This window comes from Colletotrichum paranaense, assembly GCF_030867605.1.
Source record: "Colletotrichum paranaense strain IMI 384185 chromosome Unknown Scaffold_8.1, whole genome shotgun sequence".
Classification (NCBI taxonomy): Eukaryota; Fungi; Ascomycota; class Sordariomycetes; order Glomerellales; family Glomerellaceae; genus Colletotrichum; species Colletotrichum paranaense.
In genome coordinates, this window is record NW_026848966.1 from 527,337 (window position 1) to 552,234 (window position 24,898).

The following is a 24,898-nucleotide window of genomic DNA, read 5'->3' on the forward strand; positions in this document are numbered from 1 at the left end:
ACATTCACCAAGTAAAGATGTGTGGGGCAATAGCTGATCTCTTAGCTACTCGCAATTCTGACATAGAATGCGACCAGAATTGAAGGGGACCGAGGGAGTGGTTTACCCCGGAGTCGGGGCCCCGGAGATTTCTTCACGAGGCGGGGGTCCACAACGTGGCGGCCGGGAAAGGGCTTACCCGGTCGTCACGGGTCCCTGCGCGTCAACACTATGAGCACGCCGCTTACTACTTCTTGTGTGCTGTACCCTCAACTCTCACAAGTCCCACATCTGCAGCTGTGGCAATCATTCCCATATTTCTCCCACCGATGTGAATATGCTCGATCGAAAGTCACTAGGATATTCATTCTCAGAGGCTTGTTCTTCAGGTGACTGGAGGGCCTTGTCGTGAAAGACGTGGATCGGTGATTAGAGGGAGCTTGCAGACTCATCCAGCTTTTCTCTCGTTCATGTCGAAATGAATACCTGAAATTTCTCAACCCCAACAACTCCCATGTCTAGATATTACACAATTACCTTTCGTACCTTAGATGAAAATGACGCCATTCCATGCTTGTTTTACACATTAAGTGAACACCGCCTTGATCTCAGCGCAACCTCTTAGTTCACTTCCGTTCAACCCCTTGCCCCTTGGGCACCCTAACGAGCCAGTAGAGACCACACGCTGCAACAACATTGAACACAACATACACCCACAAAAGCCCGAAGTTCCTCCATCTATCGTCGTAATTGATCTCGAAAGTCGCAAGATAATCATCCGTGGTATTCATACGACAGTACCCACACGTCTGCGTCGCCGCAGCATCCACCAAATATCCACCAGCGCGCTGAACAAAGGGGCCCAGAAATTCGCCGCACGTCATGTTCATCGGAGTCGGAACAGACACGATCTCCTTTGCCGTGCAAACGACCTTGGATCCATGCAGACAAGTCGACAGCGCACCACTTACGAGATACGTCATGGGACTGACCCAGTACATGAAGTCGCTCCATATGGCGGGTAGGTCGGCGCGAATGACGCCCACGCCGCAAAAAGACATGCAGAGGATGGCAAACAAGCTGGCTGGGATACTGGCTAGGTCTGCTGTTTCGATTGCAGCGATGGCGAGCTGGGAGAATGTGCTGACCCAGAGGAAGAACATCCAGATGAAGAGGAAGACGGTGAAGCCGCGGATCGTGACGTCTTCGGGGGTGGTGTTGCGGTAGAATTTGGCTGGATAGTACCAGCAGAAGAAGAATATGACTGCGGCGATGGTGTTCCAGATCATCTCGATTGCGATGTTAGAGAGGAAGTATGCTGCAGATTGGTTAGCTTCGTTAATGCAGAATGCCCACGATGAGGATGCTTACTGGTCCATCGATAGACGCGAGACGGCCTCTCTCGTACTTCGTAAAGAGCTCTCTGTGGAATGAACATGGGCATGATCTGCTTGCTGAACTCGTTGACAGTCGTGAGGCACATGAAGAAGGCGTAAAGTTGGTTCTGCAGGCCTTGCAAGCTATTGTCCGACATGAACGTGAATCCAATGTAGAGCGCCTAGATAATTTGAGTTAGTACGGAAGGTGAGGTAGGCGGCATGAGGAATCACCAAGAGGAGCATCTTACCAGAAGAATAGTTAAAGTAAGCTTTGACCAGATGTACACAGGAGACCTCCAAAAGTGCCTTGCTGTACGGAGAAAGACATGTTTGAACTGAGTCCAGAACGACGAGGCAAACTCCTGGTCGGCGACATCATCATCTCCGATTCGTTCTATGGGCTTGTCTTGAGCCTGCTGACGCAGAATACCAAGCTCATTCTTCACCTCACGGTATTCTGGAGATGAGCGCCAAATCTCATACCAATTCGGTCCGTCCTCGGAAAGCGTGGTAACCTTCAGCATCCACTCTGCGGGGTTGGCATCAGGAGGGCATGGCGATGCGCCGTTGCGTTCGAGGTAATCAATCATCGTCTTGGCGTTCTTGCCAATATCTGCGCACATGTAAGCGAAAAGCTTGTTGGGGAAGGGAGCAAAAACAACGACAACAGCAACTTACCTCCAAAATAGACAGTCTTTCCCCCGCGTTGTAGCAAAAGCAACCTATCGAAACGGGCAAAAAGCATGGCAGACGGCTGGTGGATAGTACATAGAATGGCCTGGCCGCTCTTTGCAAGTTTTTCGATCAGGTCGCAGATCGCCCAAGATGTCTGAGAATCAAGCCCCGAAGTGGGTTCATCCAGAAAGACTAACAACTGCGGCCTAGCAGCGAGCTCGACTCCGATCGTCAAACGTTTGCGCTGTTCAACGTTGAGTCCCTGCCCAGGGACTCCGATCACTGCATCTATAAAGTCGCGCATGTCGAGCAGCTCAATTACCTCGTCAATGTACGCCAACTTTGCCTCGCGAGGGGTTTCGGCATTTTGACGCAGCAATGCACTGAACTCGAGGGCCTCTCGAACGGTCATGGTGTCCAAGTGGACGTCTTGCTGCTGGACGTACCCAACGCGGTTTGGGAATGATCTGTCTGTTGTTTGGCCGTTGACCATGGTGTCGCCGGATATCACGCCCATGGTGATTCGAGCAGCGAGAGCGTCGAGCAGTGTTGTTTTACCAGCGCCAGAGGCGCCCTGTTTGGAAGTTAGGTACGAACAAGGGGATATGTAATCAATAACCCATACCATGAGAGCTGTGATAAAACCTGGTTGCACCCAGCCGTCCACGAAATCCAAGATGCGCCGGTCCTGGTCTTTGATCTTGACGTCGTAGCAGATATTTTCCCAGTGAAAGATTGACTTACCGCACTCACTCGGTCTTGGTCTTTTCTCCAACATCTCATCTGTCGGCATGGCATGAACTTTCTCGGTCAGAGTCACATTGCTGGATTGAGTTTCTTCATCTGCTAGGGCTTTCTGGTCCATCGCGGGAGGTACTTTGCCACGTCTGAAGACAAGAACTTCGCCTTCGCTCTTGGGTGGCTTGGCGTATTCGGCAGTGATGATGTACGTGATGAAGAATACAACGACGTATGCACACAGAATGCCGACGTTCCTTGAATAGGTCAGATGAAATCCCAAAACACTCGGTTATCACCACAGACTCACCTCCACTTATTATCGTTGAAGTACCCAAAAGATTGCTCGATATACCTATCGCCATTTATCATATCTGAGCCCGGTACGGCGCCCACAACAGCGCAGGTGCGACCAGATATAGAGAGATCATCATAGCCCGGGCCAGAAGGCACGAGCCCAGCGCATAGGAACTGGCGACCATGAAACTCATTGGCCATGAGCGCCTCGAACGCATAAGAGAGCGGGTTGACATAGCCCATCCAGCGCGACCACCCTTGCATGTACGTTGTTGGTACTGTGAAGCCGGCATACATCATTACGCCGATAGTGACGAGAGTGACGGGGACCATGGCTTGATGTGAAGTGCGTGCGAGGGATGCCATGGTGCGATAGATGCCCGACATGGCGAGGAGCACCAGAAAGGAGACGAGGCAGAAGAAAAAGAAGGGCCCGGGCTCGCGGTTCAAGTTTGCCATGAAGTAGAGAATCGAGTTGAACGTGAAGACGTTGGTGATCTTGTATGGTAACTCGGTGATGTAGCTTGAGATAGCTTCCGCGGACTGGTGGTAGAGGGCGTATCGATTGTGCTTCTCGATGACGGGTCTTTGAGTGTATAATGTGAGGACCTAGGTCATTGTGAGTTCCAAGATCGGAGCGAGTCGCGGATTTCCAGACCAAAATCTCCTATCACCACTGGATGATGTGTACTAACCTCCATTTCACTAGCAAAAGCATTGAACAACAGAGCAAAGAAGATGAGCCCACCGCGATAGTAAAACGTCCCCGAATCCTGCCTCAAGTTGAAGAACATGCTTCCGAGTACAAAGCCAACAATGATGTTGAACACTAGAGAAGACAGTGTGAACTCAGGATCGGCAACCAGACGCTTCCACCCGCGCCAAAGACATAGCTTGACTTGACTCGGATATGTGATCATGTAAGGCGACTTGAGTCGTTGCCATGAACTTCTCTCAGCTTTGATGCTGTCCTGGAACGCTTCGAGGCGGTCCTTTGAAGAGTGATTGCTATCGTAAGCTGCGATGTCTGCCATGAGGCCTGCGTGCTGATTGGATGCTTTCCAGCTCGCGGCGAACTCTTCAGGAGTTCGAGGGGCGCGGTGTTCGTGGCCTGGTCGGGTCTTTCTTTCGTTCGGAGACGTCATCGACGTGAGAAAGTCTGGGACGGTTTGCCGTTCAGGGCCTGTATTATTTCCACATCAGAACGAAGATCAGATGCGAAGAGCATTGAGTAGACACTTACACTGAAAGCCAAGCTCCTCAAAGTACCGCTTCGCTTCACCAATCTTGCCGAAGAAGATCTGCCTCCCCTCATACACCACCGTCACCTTATCAAACAGCTACCGAGAACGTCAACAACATGGTCCCATCAATGCCTCTCTCATAGCCATCCAAGAATCACACTTACATCATACGCAGACTGCGGCGCTTGATAAATCGCCACAACAGACGCAACCCCCAACAAATCACTCTGCGTCCTCAAATTCCGACAAAACGCAATCGCGTTCCCGCTATCCAGTCCGCGCGTGCTATTATCCCAACACTGAAACTTGGCACCGGTCAGCGCCGCCTCGACGATGCTCACACGCTTGCGCTCGCCGCCCGAGACCCCGCGCACGTAATCGTCGCCCACTTTGGTGTTGACAGTGTGCGTGATGCCAAAGGCCGCCATCATCACGTCGCGCATGATGCGCGCAAACTGTTGGCCCGTGAGATTTCCGGGTACGCGGGAGGGTACTCGCGCGCGGGCGGCGAATTCGAGGGTGTCGCCTACGGAGAGGGGCGCGAGGTGGACATCTACCTCGGCGTTGTAGAGGACGTCGCCGCGGAACCAGTCGTGCATGCGCTTTGGTTCGATTCCTGGTGCTTGTTTAGACATGATATTGCTGAACTCTGAACGAAGAATCTGGCTTACCCCGGAAGTTCATGTACGAGTCTTGGGCGACGTTCAACCCTTCAGTCTGACCAGCCAACGTCTTGAGAAGAGTAGAACACCCCGATCCAGGCGGACCAAGCACGAGCAGCATCTCCCCAGGCTCAACAAGGCCTTCAAAGTCTCGCAGAATATCAATCCGTCTCCTCGACCTCCCCGTGGCAAGACCAACAAGATCAGATACCATACTCAACGCAATATTGCCCGTGCTCTTCTGGTACTGCGTCCCAGAGCTATACCCAAAGACAGTAAGGTCGCGAAATGCGACGCCCGCGCTCCTGTTGGGTGCTGAGTTGGGATCCGATTCAAAGAGGTGGATAAACGCCTGCGTCCATGCTACGCTATCAAAGTTTGAGGAATTCGGGTCGAGGTAGCTGTTCTTGGGTGGGTTGAAGACATCGTAGTGCGTGTTGGCATCGTGGATGTGTGATGCGTTTGTGACTTGGCGTGCTAGTTGTTCGATTTCTCTTATCGTGTCGTCGGCTGCTGTCAATGATGAAGCTCCCGAGACTCGATCGGTCGACGCCATCTCGATGCCGGCCTCATCACCTGTTGTCATGGTCTTAGCAGCTGTCGACAGGCTCTATTGTGGGATAGAGTCTGTAATAAAGTTTGGTGTCAAGTGGTATGAGATGATGAGGTTGCAGTGAACGGATATCAGACGAACCATTGACTTACAGTTACACATCTTCTTCTATCTATCTTTTGAGCAGATTTCCAATACATGAAAGGCATCATACCGACAACTCGGATCGCAGCCTATGTAAGTGCGGACGCCCGCGGTCATCCGCATTGCGCCTCATGTGGGGAAGTAGTCTGGGACTGCCGGTACGGGCGGCCGGCCGCTTCGTAATGTTCGTATTGCCCACTCTCCATACGAACATTCGCCAAGCCGTATTTCTCTGGGTCAAGTCATTACGGATCGCTATAGAAATGTGGTTGTGATGTCGAACCCATGCCGCTCGGGCTGCCGCGGGAGGCCGAAAGGACGCGGCACAATTTAAAACGGGGCATCGAACCCGACGCGAAAGAGGATCACCATGCAGTTGTCTAATCTCGCATCCCCGACGGAAGGTTCCCCTTCTGTCTAGCAGGGTAGCTGCTTAAGCATGTCTGGAATTATGGATAAGTTTCGGATCTCGGGGCTGGACTGCTCGGACCTGTAGACGTCCGACTCTGGGGTAGTGCGAACTGCCAAAGCGAAGGTGTTCCTCGCAGCCATCAGTCGGTATGATAGACCTTGAGCTAGGCCACCTCGAGGGCCTACGTTTATCATTCCTTACGGATTCATAAAATGCAAGAAAGTATGCTGAGCCACGGCTAAACCGACTGGACGAGATTCATGCCGATCGCCCGGTGTAGAGACCGATGTGCCCCATATTTCCGGCGTTGATGCCACTCAGCCCCGGATCTCGTCATGGAAAGCCACGCTCGGCCACCTAACTCACTCAACCTGGAGGACGACGTGATGCAGATTCCCATACTTCCAAGCATCTTAATATTCGTCCTTTCCATCTATCTAACAACTAAGGACCTATAGCAAGCATTCTCCACCGCAAACCCAACTCCCCTTTCCATCCTTCAACTACACTGAATCTGGCAATTCCTAAAACAACATTGTGGCACAACATGTCTCCAAATCATAATAGTCTTATTTCACATTCATGAACCATCAAAAATCGTTTCAAGCATCACATACAACCAACCCTCACTCCTGCCCAGCCCACCTCTCCGCAACCCTCGATGTGAAAAACACCCCCGCCGCAAGAATTGTGAACCCCGGCGCGAAGAGCAACAGAATCCCCACAACAACCATATTCGCAAAGAATTCAGACGTCCCAAACGCCGGAGCGCGGCCGATAAACCCCGGGCCCATGGTGTGGACAGTCACCGTCGGACCGGCGGCCTGTGTCTGTGTCTGTGTCTCTGCCTGCTTCTGCTGCTTGTCCACCGGTGGTGCTTGGTGGCCCTCCTTCGTCTGACCTTGGATCTGGCCTAGAGCATGAAAGATATCTGATGCGAGGGGCACATGTTCCTCGTCGATCGTGACGCCCGAGAGCCAGGCGTGGATGTTTTCGTGAGGGTCTGTTGATCTTTTTGGCGGGGGTGGAGGTGGACGACGAGGTTGAGGGTTGGATTTCGGCTTAGCGGGTCGTGTAGGTTGGTTCATGGGCTGGAAGTCTTCTTCATAGATGAAGGAGCGGCCATGCCCATCTGTTATTCAGTGAGCAAGTCTTGAAACTTAAGGTGACTTCGGGAAGGAGCTGTTTAGCTTACCAAAATGATCTGCCCAATTCATGGCGTTTAAAGAAGCGTAGGCGCGCTGACTGTTTCTGACCTAGTGGGAATGATATCTTGAAGCCGTAGTACCAAAATGAGGGGCAATTGAGCTTTCGTCTTTCGATGGTAAGTGGATCACAACGAGCGCTTACACTGGGAAGGAAAAAGTCGTTATTATCGTCAAGAACGGCTCCTGGACGAAGTCGTAGACATCGAACTAGTTGAAAAGGTGATTGACTGTTTGTTTGACATGTGCGTTGTCGGGGAGAATGGAGTCAACACTTAAGTGGTGATGGGCACTGGAATGCTTCATTTCACAAATGTTGCCGAGCCTTGGTTGGGGCTCCATTCCGTAGCACCTCTTATCTGGAATCAGTCTGTGGTAAGGCAGGTAGGCCTTCGGCATAATTGCGTCTCACGTTTTTTGAAAGTGTTCACCCTTGTTCCCAATTTGTTCCGAAGCAAAGCAGCATCATTATGGGGGTTAGACTAAGCACATCGTTGCTGAAGGGAGGACGGCAGTCATCAATAGCCGTGCGACATTCGATGCAACAGCTCTGAGATCAGTGTTCGCCAAGATTAGGACTAGGATCAAATCCTCAAGACTCCTGGCATCGGAAACGAGCGTAAGCGATTAAAAGGTCCTTGTATTCCCATCCGGCCTTGAGAACTGTATGCAAACATTAATCTCGTCAATCCACCCCTGCCATACTGCCGGTAATCTACAGCTCTTCCCCTCATGTTCATGTAGACTGCGTCCCGAGTCAAGAGGCCTAGAAGCCGCATGACGGGTTCATGCAAGGCACGCGGCAAATGCGCCCGCATACCGAAGGGTGACACTACAAGTATTCCCATCAGGGATGTTGCAGCGGGACACATTTGTCTTTCTGCAACAAAAAAGGTGTCATCTCGAATTTGAGTTATTCTTTTGTGCCCAGTGTAGTGAAAAAAAGAAGTTCGTCGTCGTCCATCATCCCGTTTCCCATTCCTGGTTTGCCCAAGTCACAAAAAGAACACCGTGCTTGCAGCGCGATCGGAACGTCCTCGATTGAGGACCCCAGCCCACAGAAAGGAAGAAAATCTTAAACGCCATCTCCAACCATTTGTTTCCCTCCCAGCCGTCCCTATTGCCCGTGAGAATAGAGACAAAGGGAAAGAAAACGTTGTCGTCTTCGCAGTTCATACAGTAAAAGGAAAAGGTAGTAGGTACATAGGGAAAGAAAAAGCGACTTGGTAGAGGTCGGTGGAAAACGAATGACCGCTTTCAATGCAAGAAACGCCATAAGTATGTGCAACGCCAACGTTGAAGTGCTTGTCTAGTGAATAGAGCCAAGATGTGCCCAGCTGCAAACGAGGCGGTCAATGACGGGGAGTCGGCTCGGGTTGCCAGCCGTTAATGTAAGCCATGAGACCCATGCCAAGGATTACCACGCCAAGCATGGAAGCATAGGGAACCCCGGCCATCATGGCCTGGTCCTTTGCCAGCTTGCCTGGAGGTATGGAAAGTGGCGTAATGGTGTTGGCTCGTGACAACGTGGGCTTGTCACCAAAGTCGTCCACGGGTGACTCTGCCTGGGTAGAAGCTGACGTCGAGTCACCGGATCCATTGGCCTGAACAACTGAAGTTGTCTTGTCGGCAGGTCCTTCGCTCCGGCCGCGTCGTCCTGGGGAAAGAGAACGATTCTTCTCCGCAGCAGCAGCGTTTTGCCTAGCCTCCTCGTCTCTGCGAATCTGGGCAACCATCTCGGCCAAAGTTTGACGATCGGCGTCGCGCTCCGTCTCAGCCTTCTCGCATCTGCTCTTCCATGCCTCCATCTGTTGCTTCAGGTCCGTCACTTCTGACATCATTGTGTCAAGCTTGACCTGGAAACGTGCAGCAATATCCTCGGCGGTCTCTGGAGCAGGCTCCTCGGAGAGCGGTTCGGCATCTGTCATCTCGATATCCTGGGTGTCGACGGTATCGCGGGGCGGCTCAAAAGCCTCCTCGAGAATCTCGGTATCGTGTTCCTTGGGCGCGCCATTGGTTTCCTTCAAGGCACTGTCCTCAAGGATCTTTGCCATATCCTCGGCAAGCTCGCGTGCCTCCCGTTCTTTTCGGAGCATGTCTTCCAAATCCTTAATACGGGCCGTTTGGGTATCCATCTCCTTCTTTGCATTATTCAAAGCTTCGGTCAACTGAATGATCTGATGCAAGTTGTCCCGTCCAACGGGCGAGGTGGTGCTATTAGTCTTTGGTCGCTCAGTGGTGCCTCGTTTCAGTGAAGGCACATCGGGCTTCTCAGGCAGCGGCTGCTGCGGAGGCGGGGCAGGAGGATCGGAAAATCTGGTCTTCGCATCGGTACGGAAGGGTAGAGCGTTGCCATTGGGAAGCTGCTTCGGAGGCTCGGGGGCTTCCGGCTTCTCGAGATCCTTTACATCGTCTTTGCTCAAGAGAGCGTGAACGAATTGGCCCGTCCGGGAGAGGTCTTGAGACTGCAATCGAGCATTGCGCATCTCGTTCTACAACCTAGTTAGCTCCAATCAATAGGTCTAGGGGTTTGGACACTCACGTGAAGTCTCTTGACGATATGCTCCGTGGTAATGGGCGTTAACAAGAATCCACGGGCTGCTCCACCATTAGGGGCCATGCCGGCCATATTCTGGGGTGCCATCATGCGGCCATTGCTGGCCATCGATGCATTACTACCAGTCCTGCCACGGTAGGGCATTGGGCTCGGCGCTGGCATCATCATTCCACCATTTGCGGGGTCCAAATCGCCAAAATTCATGTCCATAACGTTACTTGAGGGGCTCATGAAGCCGGCGTGTTCAACCTTGGCGGCAACCTTGTGGTGGACGACGGTCTTCTGATCCTCGCTCACAATGTCGATTCCCAACTCTAAATGATCTCCCGTCTGTAGCTCGTGCGGTTCGGATTCGCGATTCTCCTGGGAGAGACGCGTGCCGTTGACAAAGGTTCCGTTGGACGATTTGACGTCGCGGATGTATATCTTGCCGGTGCGATCCGCCCATATCTCAGCATGCTGCCTTGATAGCACTTTACTATCAAAGTAGCCGTTGGTGGCAGTCGGGATCGTCTTCTGATTGGTTTGGCGACCGATACGGAGGCTTTCTGGGTAGAATGGTACCGAGATGGTTTTGCGTTCAAAGGTACCATTGAGCGACAAGAGATAGAGCACAGGCTGCCCGCTAGGCATCGGGTCGCCCATGGGCCTTGCCCCGAGTCCCTGCTGCGACATCATTTGCGGTTGGCCTGGAGCCGTCTGCAGCGACGAACCGCCATTGATGCCGTTGATGGCGTTTCGCATGATAGGTCTGCCGAACTCGGCTTGACCTTCTGGCTTGCCTGGCGGCCATGGTCCTTTGGGTTGTGGTCGCTTTCTCGAGGCGGTGCTGGACCAGCTCATGTCAGAGTTTGTAGACGCCGGGGTGCCATTTGATTGCGAGCCATTGGTGGCAACAGTGGTAGTAGACGAGTTGGAGGAGGTAGATGAGACCGAGGAGGAAGAGTTGCTCCGCTGCAGCGTCTTCCGAGGCGCGGCGAACATGCCTCTGACGTCTTCTGGGTTCATCGAATTCAGACTTTGGCCGCCATTAACATTCCATCCCGGTCGATTGAGTTGCTGGAAGCTGGGCGGGCTCGCGACGGCAGTCATGGGGAAGTCGTCGTTCGATTCAGGTAAGGATCGTAGGACAGTGCAAGTCGTAGCAAGAACGAGTAGGTGATGACAGCTTGTAGGGTATCGATATTGATGGATGGTCTGGTCTAGGTGACGTCGGGGGCTCCTTCTTTGACCATTCGCACTGCAGCCCGGAGGGTATCGTAAAGATCAGCCGCCGAAAGATAACGCAGATATGTCAGATAGAATCGATGGGAGTTCGCTGCGGAGGGTAGAAAGCAATGAGGCTGAGCTGGCAGGTTGAAAAAATAAGTCAGCGATGATGTCGCGGCAAGGATAGGGGTGGGCAGCCAATTGGCGCGGCCCAGAAACGGCCTGCGACGGGACGGGGGGTCGCAGAAAACCGGGCCAAAAAGGATCAGACAGGCAGGAGAGACATACCAGCAATGTCGAGGACGTGGGCAAAGAGACGGTTTTCTTTGAGCACCACGGTCGACGATGGGCTCAAGCGGAAGCGTCGTCGGCGGATCGGGTGGTCTCCGTGGGTAGGTAGGTGAGGTTGAATCTAGGATTTGGGCAAAGAGAACAGAACGTGTCGCCCCGTCTCGCTAAGCGCTTAGCGTAAGTGCGTGAGGTGAGCGCTGGGCCGCTGGCGCTGGGGGAGAGCCTGTGGTGGGCGGGCCAAACAGCGTTCGGAAACACGCGCCGGAGCCGACTTGGGAGTCTGGGACATGGGCGGTCGGAAAACAGCAGGGCCTCAAAGGTTCAGCGTCAGCGGGTGGGAGACCGAGGGACCGGAAAATTCTCAGTCCACCACAGTTGGTTCGGTTACTGTTCAGTGTGAGGGTTCAGTTCACTTCAGCTGAGCACAGGCCCCCAAAAGCTTGGGTGTTTGACTGGATTTTTCCACCATGGGCCAGCTAGGATGTGATCTTCATATGAACAAGATCATAAGGTAGCAAAGAAAGAGGGAAGAGGTGTGGTAGTGACAAGGAAAAAGAGGAGAGAAAGAAAGCAAGAAAAAAAGAACTGGTGCTCATCCGGGTGAAGGCGGTCTGGTCTGGTCACTGTGCTGTCATCGCCTCCAGTCCAGCTGGCTGCTGTTCTTGCCTTAGCCGTAGGGATCCACCCTCACCTGCCCACCGTCACATTCCATTTGCGGTGGTCGCCTGTGCTGTTCAAAGACTCGATGCAAGGCACGTGACATTCTCCAAAGCCAGATGTGTGTGCCTCACAAAGAAAGGTCATACAGCCAATCAAAAGACCAGGCTGACAGAAACGGGTCTAAGGCGTTCAAGGTGAGAGATGGCCTGTGCTCCAGGTGACCGTGACATCGCTGCTCTTTCCTTTCCCTCGAACCTCCGCGCTGGCTCGAACCTCGAAAGGTGGGGCTAGCCGCTTCAGTCTTTTTGCCGAATAACTGCCGTTCCCCAGATTCGATTCGTCCAAAGCTCCAGTGGCACCCGGCTCGGAAAGGCTGACCTTCGGCCACTTGTATTGGGTGCAGCAAATTGGAAGAGCTCCTCCCAGCCCACAGTCGCAAACATCACCGATTCCCATCGCACGACTGACTATACAATAGGTATTGAGCACCACAAGGAGCTCGATTCACCATCCGATACCCAACACACGGTATTCTCTGTTGTACAGATTCTCTTCTCACAATGCCTCCCGTTCCTGCGCAACATGGCGGTGCCATGGGCCCTGGAATCGCCGACAAGAGTACGACCCTCCTCTTACAACCTTTACAAGAGCTTCTAGCTAACTGTACGCAGTGAAGATGGGTGCCCTCATGGGTGGAAGTACGTCTAGACTGGCCCATGAGCCCTTTTTACCTTGCCGCTGATCATTGTATAGCTGTTGGATCCGTCATGGGCTTCGTTTTCGGTGTGTAACAAACTCTTCCTCCTTCTCTCGCATCGCATCAACTAATTAGCTACCCCCGCAGGCTCCGTTAACATCATGCGCTACGGTGCCGGCCCCAACGGCATCATGAGAACACTGGGACAATACATGCTTGGTTCAGGAGCAACTTTCGGGTAGGCAAAGTCAGGTTTGGCCTTTATACATATGAAGACTAAGAGCATCGCAGGTTCTTCATGTCCATCGGTAGTGTCATCCGCTCCGATGCTTCTCCCATTGCCGAGGAGGCTTTCCGAAGGGCCAACCGAAGACCCATCATCATGTACGGCCCCGGTTCCGATTACGCGAAGCGCCAGCAATAAGCTGAAGGAGACACAATTCGAAATACCCTGTACATCATCATGTAGGAGACTAGTAGGCTGTTGCAAAAGGACGGCACGATGCCACAACACCGGCATCAAATGGATATCTGTATAATACTTAGGTGTCAGGCATATCACGACTGCATGATAAAAGTTATTACATCTGACAGGCGAGTCTTTGCATTCGCCGAAGCCAAGTCTCAGTGCTGCTGCCGCTTCTCTTACCTGTTGACGATATTAGCCCGCATCAATCAGGTTATGAGAGGGAGGGAACTCAAGCACAGCGGTGTTCGGATGCTTAAAGTCATTGACACAGGTCACAACGGTGTCTTGCCATCAAGCGGGACCGACTGGTGCCATGGGGCCACATTGCGGTGGTCCGGCTTTGTTCTTCCGACTCCTACCTCTTTTGATGCAGCTGGCCTAGCCGACTTAATTGGACTTGACAGTATGCAGGCTTCCAACATGTGTGCATATGTACACAACCATCGCCCTGCAGACGGACCGATACTCGAATTCCGACCGGTGTCACTTTAACTCGCCATGCCTGCGGAGTTCCGCAAGACATTTGCTTACTCATCGTGCATACAGATTTGATGACCAGCGTTGCATCGTCCTGGCTTCATTGCATGACCTAGGCTATTCGACGCAGTAATACGCATTGAATCAGCTATGTCTTGGTCTAGCGTTCGTGCAAAGTGGCGCTGGTTTCGGGATCTAATGGATCTGCGGGCAAAGAGGCTATGGAAGGCTGTTGATTAATGATCACAATTAGCTATCCAATAAATGCAAGCTCTGCTGGGTAATCGTTCGTAGTTCCTAAGGCGCAGTTTAACGGATGCATATAACTTCATACCCCCAACTCACTGATGTCTTCTCGTCCAAAGACATTGCCTCGTCCACTCCATCTCTAGCCCGACCATGCGCGCGAAACTTTGTCCTCACTGGGCAAGCATTTGGATGAGCCTTGCTGTGACTACCATGGCGGATACTTATGATTACATGTGAGTGACAGTTATGAGGTCTAACAAGCTCAAATGTATGATTCTAACGTGGTGTTAGCATCGTTGGCGGAGGCACCGCTGGACTGACGGTCGCAGCTCGCCTCAGCGAGAACCCTCAAGTGACGGTCCTCGTCTTGGAAGCTGGTGCGGATCGCTCTACCGACCTCAACGTCTTGGCTCCCGGGCTATTTCCCGCCATGTACGGCAATACCGACTACGACTGGGACTACAAAACAGTGCCCCAGGTATCCATCTACCTTAAGTTTGGTCCTCACCCTGACTGAACGTAGCAAGCTGACATATCCAGACATCGGCCAATGACAAAGTCGTCGCCCATATCCGCGGAAAGCAACTGGGCGGCTCCAGCGCCATGAACTTCATGTTCTGGACGCACCCTTCCCAGCGAGATATAGACAACTGGGGCGCTCTGGGAAATGACGGTTGGTCATGGAAGGCATTGGCCCCTTACTTTGAAAAGTCAGAATCGTTTGTTGCACCATCGAGCCAGCAGACAAGCGATCTCTTGCTTGACTACGTTTACCCTAGCGTCCATGGCACCACTGGACCCATAGCCAATGAGTTCCCTCAACTTTACAGCCCCTTTCTCAAAGCCTGGCCGCGAACTCTTGAGAAGCTTGGGCTCGGTGTCGACGGCGATCCTCGTAATGGTGCGGCTTTGGGAGGCTACGTCAACTTGCTCAACATCGACAAGGGCACGAGAAGCTACGCTGCGAATGCTTATCTTGGTCCGGCACGTCAACGGGCCAATTTGAAGGTGGTTACGGGTGCTTTGGTGACCAAGATTGTACTGGATAAGACTCGTGATGGATCCTTGGTCAAAGGGGTCAAGTGGTCACAGAATGGATTGGAGAAAGAAGCGACCGTGAAGAAGGAGGTGGTCCTCGCCGCTGGTTCAATTGCCTCCCCCCAGCTTCTCGAGGTCTCTGGTTTGGGAGACAAGAAACTCCTGGGAAGCCACGGGATAGAGGTATTCGTTGACAACCCTAACATCGGCGAGAATTTACAGGATCACGTCTATGTTCCTCTTGGGTAAGTTTTCAAATCTCAAGTATTCGGAATTATGGCCAATATAATGACTAATCGTCGCTCCAGATTTGCGGTGAAGCCCAACCTACCTACAAACGAAGACTACGCCAACGCAACCTACTTCCAAGAACAGCTCGACCTGTACCTTCAAAACAAGACCGGGCGTCTGTCCTCTGCCGGTGCCAGCTCTGCACTCTTATCCTTAAAGCAGATCGCCTCTATCCTGGACTTGTCTCTACCCTCGCCGAAGACCAACCTCCTCGGCCTGGCCGAACAATACGCCATCACCTTCCGAGACCTCAAATCTGAAGCAATCGCCCAGGAGCTCACAATTGAAGGCGGCATTTCGCCCCAGTACTCCGCTGATACGACCAAGCTCTTCTCGGCGGGGTTACCAGGCAACTTCCTCTCCATCCTTGGCGTCCTGGAGCACCCCTTTTCGAGAGGCTCGATCCACATCCAGTCCGCCGACCCAGCCGTTCACCCCATCATCGATCCACGCTACCTCTCCCATCCGCTCGATACACAGCTCTTGAAATCCATTGCACTTCATCTACAGACTATCGCACGTACACAGCCGTTGAGCGACCTGCTTCAGGGTGATGGGACAGTTTTTCAGCCCGGGTACCATGAACTAACAATAGATAACGTAGAGGAATGGATCAGGAGCAGTATGCAGAGTGAGTACCACCCCTGCGGTACCTGCGCCATGCTGCCTAGGTCAAAAGGTGGTGTGGTCGACGAGAGGTTCAGGGTATACGGGGTCAAGGGGCTGCGGGTGGTTGACGCCAGTATCTTCCCCTTGATTCCGAGGGCCAACATCCAGTCTCTGGTTTATGCGGTGGCGGAGCGGGCAGCTGATTTCATCAAAGATGATGCCCTCTGAGGTGTATCATCTAAAATATTCTATTTCACTACCATCGTATATACACATCACATCAATCAATTACATTCCATCTAAACACGCATTTTGATCTAAAAAGTCAAAGCAAGCATCGCCAAAGCAACCGCGGCAAAGACGCCAGCCGGGCGGGTGATGCCCCCACCGCTGACAGCAGTCGGCGTAGCCGTCGGGCTCGAAGTACCGTTCGTGGAAGTGGCATTCGCCTTCAGACTCGCGACACCAAAGGTAAGCTGCTCCGGGTTCGTACCGTTCCACACGGTGTAGTACCCCTTCAACAACGGGCTACCCAGAACCCAGATAGACGCCAGTTCGCTAATAGGCTGCACGGGGTTCAGGAAGATGGTCTGGCAGATGCCGCTGTGGCCGGGATACTCGCCCAAGTTGAACGCGCCCTTGGGGACCGTCATGTTGACTAGGTTGTCGCCGACGCCGAGGGTGAAAGTCAGCTCCGGGTCGAGCTTCTCGACCACGTCGCAGGGGGCGCCCCAGACACCGAGCTCGTCGATCTGGGTGATTTCGGAGCTGATAGCGGCGTAGATATCCTTGGCGGTCTGGTAGTCCGGCGTCTGGAGGAACGCGGTGCCGGTGTCGACGTTGGAGACGCCAACGGGGAACGCTTCGCCCGAGGCGTTGGAGTTGGACACGGTCTTGCCGTTGACGTAGAAGGCGGGCTGGTCGATGAACCAGCTTCCGCCGAGGTAGGACACCGTCATGTTGAAGTCGACATTGGCGATCTCGCCCTCGTAGTAGTCCTTGTTCACGCCGCCGAGCGTGAGCTCGCCCGGGGCGCTGCCCTCCCCAGAGTTGAGGAAGAAGGAGAAGAGGGGCTCCGGGACGCCGCCGTTCTGCGCGAGGGTCCAGAACCAGGTGGAGAAGGAGGCGTTTGTCTCGGCGGAGAAGTGGGAGAAGCCGGGGGGTCCGAGGCCGAAGATGCCGTCAATGTTGGGCATTTCGTTGAAGGCCTCGGCGTAGGTGTCGCAGAGAAGCCAGGTCTGGTTCGCGACGGTGAGATTGCCGACGGTCACGGCGTCGGTTACGACGGTGCCGGACGCGGCTTGCGGGACGGCGTAGGGGACGGACTTGCCGCCTGTGCCGAAGGCGGTCGTGACGTTGTAGCCGGGCTGGGGAGAGAAGGTTGTGGAGGAGGAGGCGTTGAATTCTTTGGCGACGAGGCAGTTCGTGCAGGCTGTTGAGGGAAGGATCAAGTCCGTTGAGCCAGTGTCGAAGGTGACGATACTAAAAGTTGAGCGTGTTAGTCTACCTGCTCCGCCTAATGTCCCGGGAGACTGAGAAAGACGGCAACGAGTGGGTTTCAAGACTTACTGCTTTTGGGGCGGGGTGCCGACGTCGACTTCACCAATCCATTGGAGGTCAAAGTTCTCGAACCAGTTGGTCAAGGAGACTGAGCCGGTGGCCGCGCGCTTACTGAGAGCCTTCGCCTTTGAGAGGTTTGTACGGCGACTCTGGAGCTTGATGTTCACCGGGTCGGCGGCCGCGGAGTGGCTCAGGGCGAGAAGGGCCACGGCCCCGGAGACTGTCTCGAATCTCATGATGGTGCTTTGGGGTAACGAGCTCGATGAATGGTATAATCACTATTAGAAAGATGGAAAGAGAGGATGAGAGAGACGTGATGCTGAAGGAACTGGAGTGGTGATCTTTTGTCTCGGCAAGAGCCCGACATTCTCGACTTATATATCATACGTCGGGTGAAGTTGACCAGGCACGCGCCGGAAGCGTCAAACGCAGCTTACATCGTTTGTGTATGCTGATCCTCCAGGCAACTTTCTTGCAAGGGCCACGGCAACGCGGATGCTACAGAGCGTGAGGGCATCCCGAAACAACCTCTAAGAAAATCTCAACCATGTCGATGTTTTTGGGACTTTGGTCGTCGAAAGACAATTAGCCCCAGGACTTCGTCATCTCACTAGCAAGAAAGCAGAATAGCCTAATGCAGCCCTCATCAATGACCCTGGTCCTGACTCTAAAGCTGTTGGTTAGAGTATACCAAAGTCCCGTTCCCACAGCAGAGGCGGCCGACCCATACCCACATGCCGCTTACGCCTGAGCTTCTGGTCCACGTTCAAGGTCGCAATCACAGGTGTTTTTTTTCAGTAGCGCGGTGCCCTGAAAATGGCGGAGCTGGGCTGTGGAGGGAAGACGACGCTCTTTTTAGGTGAGATGGCTGTAGCCTGCGTATGGGACAGGGCTGAGCCCATGCCGGCAGGGATCTGAGTAGGGACCTACCAAAGCGGTTAGATCCCTACGAGCTTCGGACTCCTCGCATTGATCTCTCTGGGCCAATGACCTGCTATTCGGGAAGATGAAGAAGAGGTAAGATGTTGGAAATGAGGTGGGTCGGTGCCCTCTATTTCGAAGAACTTTGGGAGGCTAGGATCTCACAGCACGGGAAGGCCACATGGTACCGTTTGATTTTGGCGGCTGCTGGTCTTAGCACCATGCGGTATTGCGGCACGAGTGTTCTTGTGCCTTAACATCCGATAGTCTGGACTCTCAAATGACTTTGCGACGATGGTAAGCTGACATCGTGACAAATTGAGGATGGTGTTTGGTCCAGTCAATATGCACGTTTCGTGTAGTTGAACATAGCGTGGTGGCAGGCGTAGATCAAGAGGACGACCCCGTTAGCAGTAGTTCTTCTCGCCGATGAATCATAAGATAAACATAAATTTCGGCTTAGACTGTTGCCATAAATCTTTGCCATTATGCGTCGTTTGCAGTTTTTCCCGAGAATGATTGCGCGACTAGCTTTTTGATAGAGGGTCGCATATTTTCCTCGGAACTTAGCTTTTTCAGTTTTATGAACCTTTCAAGTCGACTACAGCCGGGAACCGTCACAAACAAGGAAGGAGATCACTAGACAATTATCGACTTCTATCTAGTCGCTATAGGCCTCGTTAAACGGACGATCAGCTGCGAAGTAGAGAATAATATCGACCATAGCTCCAACTATATACATATAGCGACATGTTTATACCTCGTCGTAGCCGAGCGGTAGAGAGAGGAGAAACGGAAGTAGAAAGCTATAGATCAGGGAAAGTTTACTTAGACGATCCTAGAATGCCTGCCGCAACTGTAAAGGTCAAGAACGAAGGCAGCGATTGACCGATACGTAGGGGCAACTGCTGGGGCCTTCTCAACCGCTGGAACGAGTCGTGCGCAGACATCCTGGCTGGGACGATACGACTCCGCCGGGACTATAGCGAACAATAGGTAGAGAAGAGCTGGGTGGTATATAGAGAGGTACGTGATAGAAAAGGGCGCATCAAAAGAAAGCGCTTTAAGAAGTATATCGTAAAGTAGTGGAAGTAGCGGCGGAGTGGCTTTAGTTACTTTAGAAGATTGCAAAATGGGCCTAGAATAGATAGTATTAGCCCCGACTAATACGCCTGATTTCGAAAGACCTAACACGTCTTATATTACCGCAACTTTCGAAAAGAAAGTAGTACTCTTTAAGGAGATTTCTGCCCCCCGCTGCTAGAGGTGAATATCGAAGATATTGATAACGTATTGTATAATAACTAGATCGGCCTGCCACTACTATCGGAAAGCGAGGTATAGGACGCTATCTAGGAAGCAGCACCGCTACGTGTCTGGGAACCAGGCCTTTGATTTACTGCAGAATGCTTGTGTTTCGGAAGGCGAAGAAGCTGATACTCGGAAAGAACCCTGGGATCGCCCCGCCTGTTAGCTCAGGCGCTTGTCGTACTGCATTTCGAGGGTCCCAATGCAGGCCTGGTTGCAGAAAGTCAGGGACAGATCCGCGTCGTCCATCGGTTTCCCTCGTGCATTTAGCATAGTGTGTTACATTTCTTAGGTTTCTGTTAGGTATGCGTGTTGTGACGGGTGGGGACAAGCCTTAACTGAGACATAACATAACTGCAACAGAACACACTTGCAGCAGCAAAACACAACTGCAATATGACGTAACTGCAATATAACACAACTGCAATATATTGAACGTTGAAGGTGACGAACGTTGGGGGACTAACAAGCAACACACCGACTCTCCTCAGGCGTAGTCGTTCGCAGCTTCCAAGCGCATCAAGCGACAGCAAAAATAAGAAAAGCCCAGCAATCTCCCCAACATGATTGCGGAAGCAAACCATAGGATATGCACAAGAGGCAACATTCTCTATCTACCATTACCTCTCATGGCAACGCCCAACCACTCGCTGCCTGGCCGGGCTGAACATGAGTGCCTTTCGTTCTCTAGTGGAGTGGGTCCGCAGTAGCATCCTACTTAACTCCATTATCTAGCTCGAGCTATCCTGGGGTAAGCATTGCCCCTTCTTTTGTTTGGATTGCTAATATAAGTAGTAGACTGGCCGTATGTTATCTAAGGATTTATGATACGAGACGCGGTATAAAGTAATTTAGCCTATTCCATTTACCGATTCTAAGTAATTCGAGGCTCTATTGTCAGAGATATAGGAGAAGGTTTCAAGGGGTTTCGACTAGCGGTTGCTCTCCTAGGAAGCATAGGACAGTTTAGAAGCAAAGCGACGCGCAAAGCAAGCCGAAGCCAATGTAAGGCAGGCTAAGGTTGACTGATTGGCTAAGGCTATGTATGTGTCACGTAACAGGGATATGAATCGCAATCCACAAAGTGCCCGTCAGGTGCTGTATCACGTATATATCACATACAACCTGTATATAGACTTTTCTCTTTTGTCTATCTCCACTTCGATGGGTTAAGCTACTTTACCACACTCCGTATGCCTATTGCTGTGTGCCATAACTCGTGACACTATGCGTTCTACCGAGGAGACTCACCATGACGCCGTAGGCTTTCTATGTAGCGTTTTGCTGAGCGATAATGGTGAGCGCGGCTCGCCAGGCCTGGGTTCAGACGCCTACTGAGTGGCAAAGACCGGCGAAGGACCGCACAATAAAAAATTGGTCCTTGAGGCATCCGCTGCATGGCCGGGGTAGCTGGAAAACACGGCGCTGTGTCGCGGTGGTAGTCTTCAGCTTCGACCCTGAATATTCAAGCTCCCATTGGATGTATGTAGTACACTGACAAAAACGGACTAATTCGCAGCACACTTCGAGTCTTTTGACATTACCCACACAGGATGATTAAGATTGGACTTCACTGTGTACAGGCCACCACACTCAAAGGATGTTGAAATTTGCGCCAGCCGTTAGAAACACGGTTGCTTGAAGCAAAGCCGGATCCCTAGTTCCCATAGGGCTTTCCGCCTATCTCTCCCGAAAACCAAGTTCGCGGAAGTAGGTGGGGCTGACTCAAGCAATACGTCAAAGTGGTTCCATCTCTCTACACCATCCCCAGAGAGCCAAAGCTAGCCCAAGTACCTAATTGGGCGTGACACTTCTGTTCCAGAATGATTCGTTGCCACCGAGTTGAAATTTGAGCTAAGAGAGCACGCAGTAGTTGACTAAACGGGATGTGGTAAGACCACGCACTAGCTCAAGTAACAGGCGTAGACTCTGGCCTTTGCATTCGAGCGCTTGACATCCTGTCATGTTTTCAATGAAAAGGGACCAGGGACAAGTCGAGAACTCGACATCATTGGTCGAGTGTCGACGCTAGGTTTCCCACCAAAAGAGAGGTCATAAAAGGGAAAGTTATGGCAGTGCCATGCGTCGAGTTACGTGAGGAGACCGTGAAATATCATGTGCGGATGCTTGTTCTTCTTTATGAAACTCTCTGCGTAGTAATTAGGCATTGCCGTTGACTAAGAGCAAACCAAAGATAGGCAGAAGGACTTACCATAATCGCTACTATCATTAAAAAGTTAAGGGCATAAGAAATTAGCGACCCCTTTCAGACTTACATTTTGATATGGCAGCAGACATTGAATGCTTGTTCTTCTTGACACGAGGTATGGGCGTTTGTGGCGTTGCTGGGATTTGGCTGAACGGAACACATAGATTCAGCTCAGGATGGTTTCCACGGAAAGGGGGATGCATCGATAGCCCAGCGTGGCTGCAGGCCTTAACCCTATAAGGTCCATTATCCCATGCGTGACAAGCTCCATATGTGACTAGTGAAATCGCTTATACGAGAAAAAGGCTGAAGGGAAGCATGGTTATCGACTCGAGCTAAGATTCTCAAACAGGTGGCGCCGAATATCCCAACTGCAAGTATCAGGGAGGTCCATTCCCACGATTTCTTTGGCATCGATCCAGGTTGTTTCTTACCGATATTGATGGCCTTTGGCTAGTACAAGATCCCTGTACCAAAGCTCTGCTTTCAAGACCATCCTCCGAATCCTGTCAGCGCTACAGAACTAAAGTTCAAGTCGCCCTCATTAGGGTACCGGTGAAGATACATATATCCAAGGCAGGAGAGCAAGGTACGGCCTTCTGATTCGACTGTCTGCATAGCCTGACAGGGGATCCTAAGCAATGATTGTTCACGGAGTGGCTGTAGAACCCATTTAACCAATTACTGTATTTGCCAAGTTCTGCTGAAAATCGCGAAGGAAACTTGGCGTACACGGCGCGGTATGTGCTGATCCGTGTCGGTGGGTTAGCTTGTACTAAGTTAGCGCAAACTTACCACGACAGAGGCTAGGAGTCAACCAAAGAGACTTGCCCCTGGGGAAGATCAGGGGATAGTCTGGGGAAATGGTCGGATAGCCCAGGATGAAGCCCGAAACGCAACTTTCACCAGCTTGAAGTGGAGCCATGAACACGAGCTGTGGTTTCATACAAAATCGTATCTGACCGACAGCACGATCGAAGATGCAACATCCAATGCTCACTTTCCAACCAACTTTGTTTTACTATCTCAGGCGCTTTGGAACTTTGTCAACATGTTTGGTTCAGTTGACAATACCAGCAAAGATGAGGTCGTTCTGATATCCATAACCCCCAAGGCAACTGCCTCGCACCAAGAACCATCTATCGCAGACACGAACCCCTTGGACGGAGAGGAACTCGAACGTCAAAGATCAAATGTTCACAATAACACAATCAATAGTGTGCTATGGCTTCCTCGTGCTTCAACAAGTTCGGACGGCACGGGTGCGCGCATCCATCGTGGTCTCGCCGCCGAGAAGGACATAAGTCTATTCGGAAGTTTCCGTCACTTTCCCAAAGCCATCATCTGGTCACTGCTCCTGTTTCTGACAGTCGTAATGGAGGCCTACGATAAGTCGCTTATTTCCGGATTCATTGCGTTTCCTTCGTTCAGACGCAAATATGGCGAACCAAGACTGCCGGGCGCCAACTCCATACAGGACAAAGACTATGAGATCTCGCCATTGTGGCAGATGGGAATTCAGAATGCTGCAGTAACTTGCGAGATCATTGGGCTCCTTGCCCATGGGTACATCACTTATGCTATCGGGTATCGCAAAATGATGATGATTGCTCTTGGATGGTTGTGTCTAGCCATTTCCCCAGCTTTCTTTGCTCAGAACATCGCTGTACTACTTTCTTCCCAAGCCCTTTGTGGTGAGTAAGCGTCTTGGGTGTATTTCTTGGTTACTCAGACATGCTTTGGTCTTTCAGCTTACAACTCCAACATCAGGCCTATCATGGGGAGTCATCCAGACCTTGGGGGCGACTTACGCTGCTGAGATTGTGCCTTCAGCTGTACGAGCCGTCGTTCTCAGCAATGTGAATATGTGTTGGCTCATTGGCCAGCTACTGGGCACTGGCATTCTGAGATCACTCATCGACAACACGTCCCAATGGTCATACCGGTTACCATTTGCGCTACAATGGGCTTGGGCGCTTCCATTGCTCTTTGTCGTTTACTTTGCCCCGGAAAGTCCTTGTAAGAGACATCCAAACAGGTTTAAACAAGTTTGGCTATTTATTGACTGCTTGTGACCAGGGTGGCTAGTCCGACACGAAAGACTCTCAGAAGCACGACAGTCGCTACAAAGACTCACAAGCGGCAAGAACCTCAATATCGACGATACGCTCGCTGTTATGCAGCATGTTAACGCGACAGAGAAAAAATTGGGCTATGGTGGCGCGAGCTTCTTTGATTTGTTCAAAGGTTCGAACCGACGCAGGACTGAAGTTTGCTGCATGACGTGGTCCTGTCAAGCCTTGTGCGGCGCCACCCTGACTGGATATGCTCCTTATTTTCTGGAACAAGCTGGCTTCGAATCCTCCAAATCATTCAGTCTCGCCACAGGAATGTATGGTCTCGGCATCATTGGCGGTATGATATCCTGGATGTTGCTATCACTGATTGGCCGGCGTAGGCTTTACCTTGCTGGGTTGATAGCGGCAGTCATCATCCTTACCATTGGTGGTATCCTATCGATTGTTCTGGACGGCCATCCTTCAATGAATTGGGCCCTCGGCTCTCTTATCATTTTGATGACCTTTACTTACAACATGACCATCGGTCCAGCTTGTTATGTTATCGTGGCAGAAATTCCATCAACACGTCTAAGAGTCAAGACCGTTGCCCTGGCGAGGGTAGTCTACAATGTCTTCACCATCATCAACAACGTTATTGCGCCACAGCTTCTGAACCCAACCGCTTGGAACCTGGCTGGTAAATCTTGTCTGGTTTACGCGATCACGGCTCTCTTGTGTCTTATTTGGTGCTATTTTCGACTACCTGAGACAAAGAAGCTGTCGTATCTTGAGCTAGACTTACTTTTCGACAAAGGGGCTCCTACGGCCAAGTTCAAAGAATTACAGGACAGACTCGCTAATACTGCGTACATATCAGTATCGAGAGCAGAACGAATGAGAAATGCTTGGCATGGTTGGCTTGCATATTCATAGCCTTTCTTTGCATCTAAGTGGCAAAGTAGCTACATTACGGCTCCCCATGAAGCCTTGGTCTATCCTTCATCC

General features: G+C 51.9%; 7 protein-coding genes across 7 annotated transcripts; 3 read left to right on the top strand and 4 right to left on the bottom strand.

Annotated features, from left to right (window-relative positions):
* Positions 1 to 605: 605 nt before the first annotated feature.
* Positions 606 to 5,560, bottom strand: CPAR01_10031 (ABC-2 type transporter; the record flags this gene model as incomplete). The annotated part of the gene is made up of 10 exons (XM_060494294.1): positions 606 to 1,297; positions 1,351 to 1,537; positions 1,607 to 1,971; positions 2,037 to 2,607; positions 2,659 to 3,028; positions 3,082 to 3,677; positions 3,764 to 4,251; positions 4,312 to 4,408; positions 4,477 to 4,928; positions 4,984 to 5,560. 10 exons carry the CDS (start codon positions 5,558 to 5,560, stop codon positions 606 to 608), a joined length of 4,395 nt encoding a protein of 1,464 aa, XP_060346476.1.
* A 1,149-nt stretch (positions 5,561 to 6,709) lies between these two features.
* CPAR01_10032 (uncharacterized protein) lies at positions 6,710 to 7,300 on the bottom strand (the record flags this gene model as incomplete). The annotated part of the gene is made up of 2 exons (XM_060494295.1): positions 6,710 to 7,215; positions 7,279 to 7,300. 2 exons carry the CDS (start codon positions 7,298 to 7,300, stop codon positions 6,710 to 6,712), a joined length of 528 nt encoding a protein of 175 aa, XP_060346477.1.
* A 1,340-nt stretch (positions 7,301 to 8,640) lies between these two features.
* On the bottom strand, positions 8,641 to 10,937 carry CPAR01_10033 (FHA domain-containing protein; the record flags this gene model as incomplete). Its single annotated transcript, XM_060494296.1, has 2 exons — positions 8,641 to 9,780; positions 9,831 to 10,937. 2 exons carry the CDS (start codon positions 10,935 to 10,937, stop codon positions 8,641 to 8,643), a joined length of 2,247 nt encoding a protein of 748 aa, XP_060346478.1.
* A 1,628-nt stretch (positions 10,938 to 12,565) lies between these two features.
* Positions 12,566 to 13,126, top strand: CPAR01_10034 (uncharacterized protein; the record flags this gene model as incomplete). The annotated part of the gene is made up of 5 exons (XM_060494297.1): positions 12,566 to 12,623; positions 12,677 to 12,703; positions 12,759 to 12,788; positions 12,850 to 12,940; positions 12,994 to 13,126. 5 exons carry the CDS (start codon positions 12,566 to 12,568, stop codon positions 13,124 to 13,126), a joined length of 339 nt encoding a protein of 112 aa, XP_060346479.1.
* A 921-nt stretch (positions 13,127 to 14,047) lies between these two features.
* CPAR01_10035 (GMC oxidoreductase) lies at positions 14,048 to 16,063 on the top strand (the record flags this gene model as incomplete). The annotated part of the gene is made up of 4 exons (XM_060494298.1): positions 14,048 to 14,130; positions 14,189 to 14,375; positions 14,438 to 15,180; positions 15,244 to 16,063. 4 exons carry the CDS (start codon positions 14,048 to 14,050, stop codon positions 16,061 to 16,063), a joined length of 1,833 nt encoding a protein of 610 aa, XP_060346480.1.
* Positions 16,064 to 16,152: 89 nt separating this feature from the next.
* CPAR01_10036 (uncharacterized protein) lies at positions 16,153 to 17,631 on the bottom strand (the record flags this gene model as incomplete). Its single annotated transcript, XM_060494299.1, has 2 exons — positions 16,153 to 17,317; positions 17,405 to 17,631. 2 exons carry the CDS (start codon positions 17,629 to 17,631, stop codon positions 16,153 to 16,155), a joined length of 1,392 nt encoding a protein of 463 aa, XP_060346481.1.
* A 5,253-nt stretch (positions 17,632 to 22,884) lies between these two features.
* On the top strand, positions 22,885 to 24,826 carry CPAR01_10037 (uncharacterized protein; the record flags this gene model as incomplete). The annotated part of the gene is made up of 3 exons (XM_060494300.1): positions 22,885 to 23,527; positions 23,604 to 23,852; positions 23,913 to 24,826. The coding sequence occupies 3 exons, from the start codon at positions 22,885 to 22,887 to the stop codon at positions 24,824 to 24,826; spliced, it is 1,806 nt and encodes a 601-aa protein (XP_060346482.1).
* Positions 24,827 to 24,898: the final 72 nt, after the last annotated feature.